General features: G+C 50.8%; 1 protein-coding gene across 1 annotated transcript in view; it reads right to left on the reverse strand.

Moving 5' to 3' along the window:
• Positions 1-7,160: 7,160 nt before the first annotated feature.
• Positions 7,161-14,746, reverse strand: part of WSCD2 (WSC domain containing 2) — a 43,679-nt gene continuing 36,093 nt past the window's right edge. Inside the window, exons 7-8 of the mRNA XM_060119233.1 lie at positions 14,007-14,207; positions 7,161-7,585 (exon numbers count right to left, since the gene is read on the reverse strand). Of these exons, the coding sequence (XP_059975216.1) occupies positions 7,233-7,585; positions 14,007-14,207 (554 nt within the window). The 3' untranslated portion in view covers positions 7,161-7,232. The remainder of the gene's footprint in view (positions 7,586-14,006; positions 14,208-14,746) is intronic.

The raw sequence follows: 14,746 nt of genomic DNA on the forward strand, positions 1-14,746 counted from the left end.
AAAGAGATCTAGTGCCTCTTCTTCTTTTTATAAGGGCACTAATCCCATCACGAGGGCCCCACCCTCATGACCTAACCTAATCCTAATCACCTCTCAAAGGCCTCACCTCCTGGTACCATCACACTGGAGACTGGGGCTTCAAAATACGAATTTCAGGAGGACACAAACAGATAGTTTATAGCTGTTCTTGATCCCTCAAGTTAGCCAATGGCAGACAATTTTCCGGGTTATTACAAACTGAATTCCTCATTTGCAAAAATCTTCCACAACATCATGAATAATCATAGTAATGATAATAAAGAGAATACGTTTGCACTTTTATTCCCTCTGTGTATAGAGTACTGTGCCCAGTACAAGAACTCCAGTAGTTATATTCCATGATAATCTCCATTTTAGAGATGAGGAAACTAAAGCTAAGAGATCTTTGGCAGCTGGTCCCAAGTCACACAGCTGAGTCCAAATGTAAGTCAGTTTAGTCTGATGCTGGAGGAGCTCCATACCCCACTCCCTGCCCATTTCACTGAATGAGTGAATGAATGAATGAGCAGCTCCCCTTTTATTATATTACACCAGGGTTTGCCAGCATTGGCATTATGGATATTTGGGACAGATCATTCTTGGTTGTGGTGGCTGTTCTGTGCTTTGTAGGATTTTGAGCTACATCCTTGGCCTCCACCCAAACCAAAAATATCTCCAGATATTGCTAGGTATCCCCAGGTTTAAATCCCCCTTGATTGAGAACCACTGTATTAGAGACTAGGATTTCACATTTGGTTTTGATTGAAGATAGGGTTCCACTGCCCTAATGTGGAAACCGCTGGATTACATGATTTTTAATTTCCTACTTTAGGTCCCAAAGAGCCTAAATGCTCCTTGAAACTCTATGCAAAACTCTGCATGCATGGGTATATGTGTATGCTCACATTTTTCTGGGGAGACAGTTCATGGTTTTCATGAGATTTATAAGCTGAGTTGACACCCCCTTCCCAGTCTGATGATTAGACCTGTGAGGTTTTAAGCCCCTTTGTTCTTTCTTTGGTCCCCCCACTCAAATTTCTCCTCCATCATCATCATGAAAGGGTCTCAGGCCATTTCTTCTTCTCCAGCACAGTCTGTCCTGGGGAAGACGCTGTCACCCTGCCTCTGTCAGCTGGGAGGAGTGGTAGTGACAGAGAGTAGGAAGGACTTTCCAGAGAATCACTGAGCTGTGGAGTAAGAGATTATTGCTTGGCAGTTGCCATGGGAACCTATAAACCAACCTTGCTGCTGAGAACCCAGACTTGTCTGGAGCACCAGCTTCCGGCCTTGTCTCTACCTCCTCTTCACCCGGTGGTTCCTCAACCCCAGAAAGGCCAATCCTCTGCACGATTTTTTTTCTTCCCTCATCTCCCATTGCAGCAATCTTCTCCGTGTTGACTTGAGAACCACCCCTTCCTTCTCGGTTCTGCGCTCATTTCTCCTGCTGCGAGGAAGCATTGTGGCTAAACATATGGACTCTGAAGCTAGACTGCCTAAATTCAAAGCCCAGATCTATCATTTCCCAGCTGTGTGACACTGGGCAAAGTACTCAACCTCTCTGAACCTGGATTTCCCTCACTGTAAAGTGGGGAGACTAAATGTCTCTGTCTCCCAGAGTTCTGGCGATGATTCATACCTATGAAGCTCCTAGCACAGTACCCAGCATACAATTAGTACTAAATAAATATTAGCTACTATCATCACTCTGAATAGTTTTTCATTCTCCTGCCTTCCTGGCCATTGTCTGGGCAGGTGGATCCTTCTATCCACTCACCACAAAGTCTGTGATAGCTGAGAGGTTGGTGGATGGTGTTAAATGTAATTGATGTATTCATTCTTTCATTGGGTCAACGTTTGCTCATGTGGGCCAGGAAGCACATGGAAATCCAGAGGCAAAGACAAGGTTCCTGCCCTAACAGAGCTCATGCCCTGAGCTCTGAGAGACACACACATGCACCAGATTACTGAGGAGATCACAATGGCCACGTCCAGAGCTGTTAGAGGAGGAGTTGAATTTGGTCTTTGTGATCAGGGGAAGCTGCCTGGAGGAGGAAGATACTGAGCTGAGTCTTAAGGAGGCTTTCCAGGTAGACGGGGCAGCATGAATAAAGGCATGGAAAAGACTAGAAATAGGACATATGTGCCTGTGTGCTTTGGGCAGTGGTGTGCTGGCAGATACTTAACAACTGGCTCTCCAAACAAAAAAACCACTCACCTGATTTGTAGCAGTTGCCAATTTCCATGGTGTAAATATTCTCACCATGGCCAATTTCAAGCTACCGATGTGATGTCACTGAATGTGAATTTGAGAAGAGATGTGCACAATGGGCTTTTGAGAGCTAGTATAAGTGGGCTGCACCACACCATCGGCTCTAGGGGCTCAGGCTGGGGGTGAGAGAATAGAAAAACAATTCAGTATTACTGGAGAGAAAATTCAGGGCAGCTAAGGGCTTGCTTTGGCTGATGACTTGTGGTTTTTCTCTGAATATCCTTTAATAGTCCTTGATACACTCATTCAGAAAATCAACAAGCATTTCAGTCACACCTGCTGTGTGCCAAGCACTGTGCTAGTTCTAGGGATACGTAGATCACGGCGCGTGAAAAGCCATGGATGTAGGGATGATAACAACAATCCTTTGAATGCTTCTACCATAGAGGCACCTAGATCAGAGCCAGTAATTATCAACAAGGCAATTGTAAATACGGCTTTGCCTCCCAGCAAGCCCACCAGATCCTTCGCATCCACACCTGGACTCCATCTTTTGGGAAATCTGATCCAGAAGGTCTAGGATAAGGCATGGGCATTCCACGTTTTGGAGGCCCAGGGAACTCTGGCTATGGGTTGGGTGCCTAACTCAGGTCTTGGAAGAGAATCTGGCCTCCAAGTTGCTTCCTGTTCCCTCTCAACCCCGACATTAGGACACACACAAGTCTTGTCCCCAAGATCGACCCTCTCTCTCACTTCTGGAGGACTGTTCATTCCCCGTAATTGTTTAGCAAATGACTCCAGAATACACAAAAATCATTTTGTTGCAACACATTCCACTCTATAATGACTTCATTTCAATTAGCTGTCAGAGGCCTGAAATAGAGATGCATGGTACTGCTCGGCTAAATCACCACCTTGGTTTGAAAGTGGATTTAAGACAGCTGGGGTGTGGGCTGGGGGGCGAGTGGACAGAGGGGATAAATATTTCATCATTTCTTCCCTTCTTGATGTTCTGCCAGTTTGTTCTCATTTCCATGCTCCTCCCCCTGCACGCTGGCAGATTGCAGACTGTAAATTTGAGGGGAAATAGTAAATGTGCAAACGTGATAAATAAACATGTTGGTTTTGCGGGGACGGATATTATTATCATCCAGATTTACAGCTCTCCTCGCCTGCATGCTTTATTGCATTTGGGGAAAAGCAGAGCGAGGTTTTCATGCTACATTGATCAACTTTCTGCCCTTTGCCCCCCGTAACCCACTCTGAGTCATTTAAATATCAACCTAGACCAGGGACACAATCCGTCTCCCTGGGAGTGAATGCATCTTGACAGGTGTTTTCTTTGGGGATAGTTATAGCTGCAAAAGCTATCATCCTGTAGGGTGCTTTTGTTTCCTCCCTCCCCCTTTGTCATTTCTCTAAAACTGAACATATTTGTTTTCCCAGTAGGAAAAAGTGCCAGATCGATGATTTAAATCTCTCTCTCTCTTCCTGTCTCCTTCTCTGCCTGTCTCTATATTCTACCCTCTTCTGTCTTCCATCTTCGGAACAGGTTCTGGATTCTTCGAATCCAAGTGTCACCACCAACTTTTGGGCCACACGATCAAATTACTTACCGTCCCTGAGTCTCTCACCACCCTCGGGGCTGTGCTTTTTTCTCCCCGGCTCCTTGTTGCCAATTTGTAGGGAGAATTGAGTGAGATATTTCTGAGTCTGTTGCCACCTTCCCTCCCACAACGTCACCCCAACTAGATGGTGAACTCTTGGGGAGAGGGAGCTATGTCAGTTTACCACCCCCCCACCCCCACCTCCTCCTCTGCCCCCCGTTCTCCATCTCAGTCCAAGGACCTCCTGGAGATGCACAGACAGAAGCTTGGTGCCCCTTTACCTTCCTGGCCACCTCCCCTTCCCCGAATCCAGCCTGTCACCAGGTCCTGTGGACTCCTTCCCCAGCTGTCTCCACTCTCTCTGCCTCTCTCTGACCCCACAGCCCCTCTATTTTTTTGGAATGTCCCCAAAGTGCCAGGCACTGAGCTGGTCTCTGACCGCTGTCCCCTCTCAAGAGGACCAATACAGCAGCGTCTATACCGACTGCCCCATCTCCAGGCTTGCCCCCCGCCCTCTCAGTACTTACTGTAATAGCTAAGGGATGGGGCAGTGGAGCGCGTGCCTGCAGATTCTGTTGCTAAGGAAACCACTTCCTTGGTTACCGGCCTGGGTAGCATTTGTCTCACTGGGTCTGGATCCCACTGAGTCGCCCCCACTCTCCAGGAAGATGAGGAGGAGTGGGTGGGAGAGGACAACAGGGGTGGGGAGGAAGGGAGAGAGGGAGCAAGAGACAGGCCGAGAGACAGAGATTAAGAGAGACACGGAGAGAGATGCTTGCACAAAGAGAAGCAGAAATCAAGAAAGAGATTACGATGAAAGAGAGAGAGAGATTCAGGGATGGGGGAGGGAGAGAGAGAGGAGAAAGACAAGAAAGAAAAGAGGTTTAATGAGCAGCTGGAAGGAATAAAACAGACCACAAAGAGAGAAATTGAGAGCAGGAGGCAGTGTAAAGAAAAACAGTGACGGGGGTGGGGATGGCTAGAAAACAAACCAATGCAAGAGAGATGGGGCGAAGGGAAGAGAGCCTCTAGGAGGAGCTGGGTCCCTGTAGGACCTTGCCCCCCACCATCCCCTTTGCCTCCCCATCCTTTTCTCCCACCCACATTGTCTACCAGGAATATGTTTGCAGCGGCCTCCAGGGTTCCTGGAGAAATCAGGAGGAAATCTCAGCCGTCAGCAGATGCTGGGCCCTGTTTGTTCTCCTTGAGTTCTGGAGTCACAATGTACCGGAGGTGACAGCAGGATGAGAGCCTACGTGTCCCGGCTTGCAGGCCAGGCATGTCCCCTGCCCTGGGGACCACTGGAATGCAAAGCTTTCCTTCTTCCTCAAGTGCCAGGGTTTGGGTGGCACTTTTTGGAGAGGGCACACAGACACATCAGACACTGGGCGGTCATCACACCAGCTTGGGGGATGCAGCATCACCACACAGGAGGGCAGTTGAACACAGAGGCAGAGACAATGTTACACACCAAGATACACAGTTCTTCACAGGCAGTTAGAGTTGCACAGACGCCAAAGCAATGATGCTCCCAGAACATTCTCTGTCTCTGTCTCTTACACACACACACACACACACCAGAAAAACGTTCCATTTGTGACCTCGCCTTACACGAGTCTATCACGTGGTAGGATTATCAACAAAACTTGTTTTTAATGATGGTGTTGACCTGAGGAATCTTCAGACAGAGGCTGGTGGCCTGAGGTGACCACCAGCAAAGAACTGGCCCAGGTCTTGGACCCAGAGTCTCCCAGAGAGAGCTGACCTCTAAGAGGGAGCGGAGGCCAAGCCTTCTAACTGCTTCGTGAAAGAAGACTAGAAATTTGCCTGGGGGAAAGAAACACGGTACAAAATACATTCAGAGTCCCCTGGCTGGGCCCTGGTGTGGCCCGAATCCTACAGATGAGGGGCTCAGGGAAGAGAACCACAGGTCCAATCCCCTGGCCCTTCTCTTTGCATGGCCACGTTCCAAGGGGTGGAATGTATTAGTCATATTCCTCTTAAAAAAATATATCTCTTTACACTCGCCTTCTCCATAGTCTCTTGGCTATTTGGGAATGAGCATTTATCTGCACCCCAAGGCTTCAGAGGTGGCTGCTTGGGGGGCTGCTCCAGACAGAATAGCAAAGAGCTGTGACCTATGGCTTTTGCACCTACATGGTAGGGGGATGGTGTAGGTGCACAAATGTGGGCTGGATGCGAAATCACTGGTACCCAAGGTCGGGGGAGAGATGGGATCCTGGATCTCAATGATGAGATAGATGATCAGTGATTCAGGTCCTCGGGAATCCTTTGGTTTGATGTCTCAGCATCAAAAGAGCAGCGTTTGTATGTACATGAACAACCATCCCATTCACCCCGTTCCTTAAATCCCTAAGAGAAGCTGGCCTATGACTAAAGGGAGGTCTATGGTCTGGTAAGGTAGTGGGGGTCACTTTCGCTCATGGTTGGTTTCACCTGATTTGGAGCACTCTTGTTCTCTCTCCTGGATAGCAAGGGACCTACTGGTAGGGGTCAGAAGGGCAGTGTCAGATCAACGTGTTGGACCCCACGGTGGAGAGGTGTGTTACCAGGGCTCTCATTCTCACTCAGATTCTGCATGTGGCTTGTGGCTGTCCTGGTGAGATAATGGTTGGTGCCTGAGGACCCTGGAAGTGGGTCACCACCTGGATACAGCTGGGGAGGAAAGGGAAGAATTCCAGCCCTCAAGGTGGACAGGAACCGGGTCATTTCTCAGGAGCACTGTGACCTGGAAGGGGGGTGGATTGGGATGTCAGTGACCCCACGCGGTGGCCCCAGTTAACCTGCTCTGAGCACCATTGCTTCCCTGACCCACCCAGAATGTCAGAAACCTAAGGCCACAGAGAAACTCCCCAGCAATCTTTCTTCAAACAGAAGTGGCCAGGATAAACCCTGGCGCCAGTGCTTCCTGGGTGGGGCAGAGACGGGGAAGCTATGAGTGCTCAGCTCAGCACGGAGGAGGGTCTGGGGCCACATTTTTCCTTGTCATTCTCTTTAGCTCTTGCACCAGGGTCCTCAACACCTGCGGTGGGGCACCCTTGTCTCTGGGACACCCATGAGCCCTCCTTCCCACAAGTGGAGCCCAGAGTGGTGGGCACAGGGACACGGGAGACAGAGAAGGGTCCATGTGGCTAGAGCTCCCTAAACCAGTTGCCCCCTCCATCTCTGGGGGCGCGGTGTGAGTAGGTGGGGAGTGCCTGCACAATCTCTTCGCTTGAGCCTCCTTTGTCATGCAGGAAACTCATCGAAGGGCAATAGCAGCCAAGGGGATTGTCCCCAAATCGAAGAGGGGACTGATGGGTGTGGGCCCCCAGGGGTCTGGAGTCCCCAGGGCCTGCTTGGTCTGGACCGCCAGCTCCCCGCCCTGCTCCGACCCATCATCTGGGGTAGTAGTCATCGGGAACGCCCGTGAGGTTCCTCCCTTTAAGGGCCGCATCCACCGTCTTGATGTAGGCAGAGATGGTCTTCTGCATGTCCGCCGTGTAGGGGTCGTACTCCAGCTTCCGGAGCCCCGAGCGCTTGAAGTTGCCGTCCTTCTGGCTCTCCACACACAGCAGTCGGTCCTCCCTGACAGCCACGCCCAGCAGGCCGACCATCCGGCCCAGCTGGACGAAGAGGTCCTGCTTCAGATCCTCAAAGTGCACCACCAGCACCTTCTTGCCGAACTTGAGCCAGTCCAGTGTGTGCGTGGCCCACCACGGGGCGTAGTTCCTTACGAACTCTGGCCACTCTGTGGACACAGCAAGGAGGCCCAAGTCAGCGGGAGGACACAGGTCAGATGGCGCTGGCAATTCACAGCAGTGCCACCACTGTTAACCCTTAGATCACCAAACCCGCCTCCCTCCTCCCACCTCAGGGCTGCTGCTTCTGCCTGGAATCATCTTAGCCCTTCCTTCTCTCTGGGGAGAATGACATTTGTCTGCTGCTTACTCCATGCCAGGCACAGACTTATATATAAATCCTTGTTACTCTATTTTTATATTTTAATATATATTGATCTTAATATAGAGTGTAATAAATATACTAATAGAGCTATCAATTCACTTATTCCTCACAAGAACACTGTGAGGTAGGCATCATCGTTTTCTTCATTTACAGAAGGGGGTACTCAGGCACAGAGAGGTTAAGGAACTTGCCCAAGGTCACACAGCTAATAACTGGCAGAGCCAGGATTTGAAACCAAACAGTCTGGCATCAAAGTCTGGGCTTTTAACTACCAAGTTATCCTGTGTAGTAACAGTATCTTCTCACAGGATAGTAATAGGGCCTTTGTACAGAGAAGTGGAAAAAGCATATAAAATTTTCAGCATGGTGCCCTGTACCCAGTAGGTGCTCAGTAAACGCTGGCTATTATTATTACTGTGATTATTCTGTTCTCAGGTGAGATGTCATCTTCCCTGACTCCCCAGGCTCAGGCAGGTACCTCCTCTGGGCTGAGGGCAGTTTAAATCAGATTATTTACATCGTCATTTTGACATCTTTCTATCCTATCTTTCTTTCTTTGCTTTTTACTCAAGTATCACACACTGTTTCTTTGTGCTGTTTGTTCCCTTGCCATGGTAAAAGGACAGGATGGATTGTCACCCAGATTGGGAGTGTGTGTTTGGGATCCCCTGACTCAAGAGGCAGGCTGCAACAGAATGTGGGAAATTCACCAGAGAGCCCTGGAGAAGATCTCAGACAGCCAGCCAGCCAGCCCCAGGAGCTGTTGAAACCCTGATAAAGGGGAACCCAGGAGGGGGGTCTTGGAGGATGTTGGGAGCAGAGAGAGGGATTTGCAGCCTCAATTCTGAGCCCCAGCTGGAGAATCACGGGGCCTGTACTCTGGAACCCTGAAGCCATACCCCCTGCTTCTCACAGGGGCAGCACCACCCTGCACCCTCCGAGGGATATGTTTACTGAACGAGGCTCAGTGAGTCTCCCAAGCTGGGTTGGGGAGCCCAGCTGGTTCTTAATAACTAAATCCTCATCCTTTGCTGGATGATGGATACCCCTTATCTCATTTAATCATAGTAACTACCCTGAAAGGAAAAGACTACTGTTCATTTGTCACCAGTGAGGAAACTGAGGCTCAGAGACGTGAAGTAATTTGCCCAAGGTCACACAGCCGGGAAGCATCATCCAGACCAGGACTGCCTGATTCCAGGGCCCCATCTTTCCTAGGCACCAGCAGCCTCACCCCCACTCCCTCCCACTGACTCACACCCAGCAGGGGCTTAATAAATTGTTGTTGAACTAAATTGAAATTCCCAGCCGCCAAGCTGTGATGTGATAAAGGGCTCCTCTTTCTTCGCAGAGCACATCAGAATCTGTGGTGAGGCTCCTGCTCCCCCAGTGACCCCCTGGAACACCACAGCCGCTTGGGAAATATTTATGCTGATGACAAAGATATTTTTTCTTTTTCTTTTCTTTTTTTTTTTTTTTTGCGGTACGCAGGCCTCTCACTGTTGTGGCCTCTCCCGTTGTGGAGCACAGGCTCCGGACGCACAGGCTCAGCGGCCATGGCCCACGGGCCCAGCTGCTCCACGGCATGTGGGATCCTTCCGGACCGGGGCACGAACCTGTGTCCCCTGCATTGGCAGGCAGACTCCCAACCACTGCGCCACCAGGGAAGCCCCCGACAAAGATATTTTTTATCCTTCAAATAGATTGTTTACAATGTATCTAGCTAATCGGGCCCGTACTGTTACAAGACCAGATGTATCTGTGTGATTAGGAAAAAATCTAGTATGTGTATACTCTGCTTTACTTTTTGAGAAAGAATTTCCCCATTCCTGAGTCATCTCACAGCATCCCTGGTGATTCAGGACAACTGCCACTCCTATGGCAGAAACCCAGATGGATGAAGAAGGCACTCGGTCACCCAGTAACACACAGATCTGGATGGACTTCCAGGCTTAGCCACTTGTGACCATCTCAAGAGGTTCCTGGAGGGTGGTCCTCAAGAAAAAGGAAAAGCCTGTCTGCATGATGGCCTGGATCCTCCAGATGGTGCCCCTGGCCTTGGACACAGGTTGGGGGGAGATGACATGGCATCCCTGTGACTGCAAACCTCCCTGGGGTGGGAATGTATGTTGCCTGAGTACCTACTGTGTGCTAGGACTGTGCTGGGCACTTTGCATGCACTACCTCATGCAGTGCCCCTTACAAGAAGCCTGGAGAGTAGGAATTACTCTAGCTCCATTTTACACATGGGAACAAAGGTGGCTCAGAGATGTGAAGCCACCTGCCCAAAGCCACACAGTGGGTGTCCAGGGCAGGATTTGAACCCACATCTATCCCAGACTGAGCCTGGCTCCTGCCCTCCTGGCAAACCCTTTAAGAGCACCTGATCTGACCATCTCCAGCACTCTTCTCGCCCCAGATCCTAGTCTACGTCCGCTTACCTCACCTTCAGGTGTCATCTAAGACACGGGTCTGTTCACAGAAGACTTTGGAGTCAGACTGCCAGGGTTCAAAACCCAGCTCATCTCCATATTGGCTGTGTGACCTTGGGAATGTCAGGAGGTCTCCTTGAGCCTCAGTTTACCCATCTGCACAATGGCAACTGTGCTAAGAACTCCATCCTAGACACACCATACAGATGGAATGGAATAAGATGTGCAGACCCTGGCACCAGGCCTGGGACATCGGAGGCGCTGGATAAATGTGGGCTACAATTATTCTTGACGTTGGTCCCCAGCATCTCGGAGATGCCCCAAGTGGCCCATCATTTTGGGGAAGCAGATACTTGCCCCCTCCCCACCCCTTCCTAGAGCCAAGATCCCTCACTTGAAGCTCCTGAATGACTTCGCTGGAATGAAGAAGAACAAAAATGAAAATGAAAAACAAAAGCCCTCATTTAGCTCAGGATTCCCGGTAATTGATGGCTGCCTTCAAACTGGGTGATAAAGGCCACCATGCCATGGACCACTGGTAAGGAGTGCTGGTTCTGCCAGAACTGTCTTCCACAGGGGCCCGGTGGGGCACGGGCTGGCCACTCTCTGCTTCATCTTCTTGTCAAAGGGAGGAACTGGGGTCTGATTAATAGCTTAACTGTATTTAATTCTCCACGGAATCATTAAACACGGTCTCTGTTTCATTAAACAGATCCAGGACAATTCACCTTGTGTAATCATATCACATAAAACTTTGCTTTGGGCCCACTCCAGGGATATCATAAAATCAGTGTTATAGAAACAGAAGCCGGGGGGCGGGTGGTGGTGACACGAGCCTCGACCCAGCTATAACTGGGAGGGGGACACGGGTGACCTCTCAGCAGATGAGTGACCTCTGCTCTTATGTGGGAGTAACCCTCACATTCCCGGCCGAGGGTGTCCTAAAGCAGTGATTCTCAAATTTGAAAGCTCACAAGAAGCTTCTGGGAGGAATCTTGTTAAAATGAGAATTCTGATCCAGTAAGCGTGAGGTGAGACCTGAGAATCTGCATTTCAAACTAATTCCCAAGTGGTACGGACGCTACTGGAGCAGGCAAGGGTCTCAAACTCAAGTGCCTACAGGGTCAGATGTTAATGCAAATGAGAGGAATGGGTGGGTGGGGTCCGTGGGGACGGGGTTCTTTGGGGAAGGCTCTCAGGCAGAGCACTTGAAGACCTGGGTCAGGCCTGGGAGGAAGCACTGGGAGAAGGTCCCTCCCAACCCAGACTAATGAGGGCGCCCCAGGCCCCCAATAGGAGGTGTGTGTCCTGAAATCTCCTCTTTCCCATCCCCTTTGGCCTCTGGGCTCAGCCTGTCCTGACACCTCCTTTATCTTTGGTTTTAAAGCTCCCAACTGTCTTGAATAAGGAAGAGGCAAGGTGGCTCTTGGGAATTAGGAAATTGCCTAAACCTGACACGAGGGGTTATGCCAGGAGGGGGGAACCTCTGAATGTACCAGAATGTCAGCAACACCCCAAGGTGACAGACAGCCTGGTAGCTAATGCCTGGGTTTGGATCTCAGCTCGCTCAGCTCCTGGGGCCTCTGCCACATGACTTGCTCCCTTCCTGGGCTGGTTTTCTGCTACCGGTGATTGTGGCAACCCTTCTTACCTCCTCGGGTAATTAGAAGATTTAAATGAGATAATTACTGCTAAGTGCCTGGTCCCATATGAGCTTCCCAAGTGAATTCCCTCCCTTTTTAGTTGGGGCAGTAGGATGCCTGGGAGGTGGAGAGCTGGACTCTGGTCCTGCCATTATGTGCCCGAAGGACTCTGGCAGGCCCTGCCTCTCTTGGGCCTCAATTTCCCCATTAATAGAGAATGAATCCGTGGTTCTCAGGCCTGCCTGCACACTGCTTTAAAAAACACCAGTGCCCGGGGCTTCCCTGGTGGCACAGTGGTTGAGAGTCCGCCTGCCGATGCAGGGGGCGCGGGTTCGTGCCCCGTTCCGGGAAGATCCCACGTGCCGCGGAGCGGCTGGGCCCGTGAGCCATGGCCGCTGAGCCTGCGCGTCCGGAGCCTGTGCTCCGCAATGGGAGAGGCCACAACAGTGAGAGGCCTGCGTACCGCAAAAAAAAAAAAAAAAAAAAAAAAAAACCAAAAACCCAGTGCCCAGGCTCCACTCCAGTAATCGTCTGGGGTGCAGCCTGGGCACTGGGACTTCCCCACATCCTGGGATTCTGATGTGCTGCTGGGGCTGAGGACGCATGGGTTCAGCGATCTCCCAGGTCCTTTCCAGCTTGACAAGCAGAACATCTGCTCCCGGGACAGGATCCTGCCGTTGGCACCTGCAGACTTCTCAGCCTGGCTCTAAACAGTGGCCATTTTTGATTGTTCTATAAATAAATAATTCAGAGGTTTCTTTACCCCTGGGAACAAACGTCATCACCTGTCCCAGCTTCCACCCCCTCACCGAGAGAGGGCGTGAAGCAGGGGAAGGGACAGACAGGCCCCTTGAGCAAACGGAACCCAGGGCACAGTTGGTCAGGCAGGCCCAAGGGTTTTCATCAATGACATCAGTGCTGAGAATGTGATTGGCTGAGTTAATGCTGTTCTGCCTGCTCCGGTTCTCTCTGGGGAGGGGCTGGAGCGTGGAGCAGCTGGGGGCCGGGGGGAGGGTTTGGAGGAGTGGGAAGCACCCCTGGGCCTAGAGGCTGCAGCAGCCTGGCTCCTTGAAGCTGGATGAGGTCGGCTGGGCTCACGTTCACAGAGTACTTACTCGGCACCAGGAGCTCTGAGCAGCGGGTTTGTAGTCACTGACGTTCAGTCTAACTCATTATCATAGCTCAGTGGTTAAGGGCGTGGGCTCAGGAGCAAGACTCCCTGGGTTCAAACCCCTGCCCCACTACTTCCTGGAAAGGTGCCTTCACCTCCCTGAAAGTAGCTTGCCCCATCCATAACCCAGGGTTAACTGTGTGAACCTAACGCAGGCATTAGCTACCAGGCTGTCTCTCATCTTGGGGTGTTGCTGACATTCTGGTCACGCATGGAGGTGACTTCCATTATGGTAATGGAGATATGGGTGATAACTGACATGGGATTTTGAGGAGGTTGGGTCTGACTTCGGAGTTCTCCCCACTACTGTGGGCCGCTGCTCTGTACTGAGACATTCTTCCATTCTGGAATCTACTAAGCACCAGACGTGAACATCAAACTCAGATCATCTTAATGAAGTTTAGCGCTCGGAGACTGACACTGTCACTTCCCAGCTATAGCTGGGGCAAGTCACTTAACCTCTCTGAGTTTTCCAATCCAGAGTAGTTGATAGGGTTCGCAGAATGATGATCTTAGGAGCTCATAGGTGACCTCATGGCCACTCAGCCACTGACCTTGGGCTGGATTCAGATCCCAGGAAAGGGCTCTTGAAGACGAGAGTCCACCGAGTGTTTTTAAAGGGTTAAATTCCTAGATTTTACTACCTCCACTTTATAAACAGGACAATCTAAGTTCATGGAGGTGAAGGAGCTTTTCTAGGAAGTGGTGGAGTTGGGATCTGAACTCAGGGAGTCTTGGTCCAGAGCCCATGCCCTTAACCACTATGCCATGATAACAACCTGGCTCACAGAGGGTGATGCTGGTAGGTATGGTGGGATGTGCAAAGCATACCTTCTCATCTGTAAGCGGGACCTGGACACTTACACACATGCCCTCGAGGATACCCTCCAGGAGACAGCGTTAGCCCCTCGCACTGCCCTCTGCACCCTAGGGCTCCACCCCCCCACTCCAAAGCAGTACCTTTGCCCTTCCAATGGGCATGGGCAGCAAAGCCGACGTGTCCGCCATACTTGCGGTTGAACTCCGCCATGAGGGCCTTGTAGGGGTTGCGGATGAGCAGGATGGCTGAGTCGAAGGCCTCGATCTCCTTCTGGCCACTCTCGTGCGTCTTGATGCAGATGGTCCTCCCGCTGCGCCAGTGGTCCCGCTCACCTTTAAACCCTTCCCACAACCAGGGGGTTAGGGAACGTGGCACTGAGCTGAGGGAGACAAGAGGTCCACCCCACCCCCTCCTGGACCCCTTCAGGAATCCTCAGACGTTCATTTGTCCACTCATTCATTTACTCACATACTTAGAGAGCACCTACTACATGCCAGGCACTGTGCAGGGAGAAAATGATTTACAAAAACATCCATGGGTCTTAGTTTTGAGAGCCAGTTTGAATAGTGACATAAATGAATGTAAAGTCACTGCCGTGGTTAGAGCTACAGAAGAGGAGTAATCATGCCTACGTGACACGAGAGGGGCCTGACAGTGATGTGCTGGAGGATTCCTCTTTGGGTGGAGTCTACATCTCCACCCCACTGATGCTGGGCACGCCATATGACTTGCTTCGGCCAGCGGATTGAGGGCGGAAATGGGTCTCTACCAAAGTCTCAGGATGCATCATGTTTCTGTCACTCTTGTGTGTTTCTGCTGTCACTGTGAGAAGGACATGCCCTGGAAGCCTGTTGGTCCCAGATGGTGAGAGACCCATGGA

This window comes from Mesoplodon densirostris, chromosome 15, assembly GCF_025265405.1.
Source record: "Mesoplodon densirostris isolate mMesDen1 chromosome 15, mMesDen1 primary haplotype, whole genome shotgun sequence".
Classification (NCBI taxonomy): domain Eukaryota; kingdom Metazoa; phylum Chordata; class Mammalia; order Artiodactyla; family Ziphiidae; genus Mesoplodon; species Mesoplodon densirostris.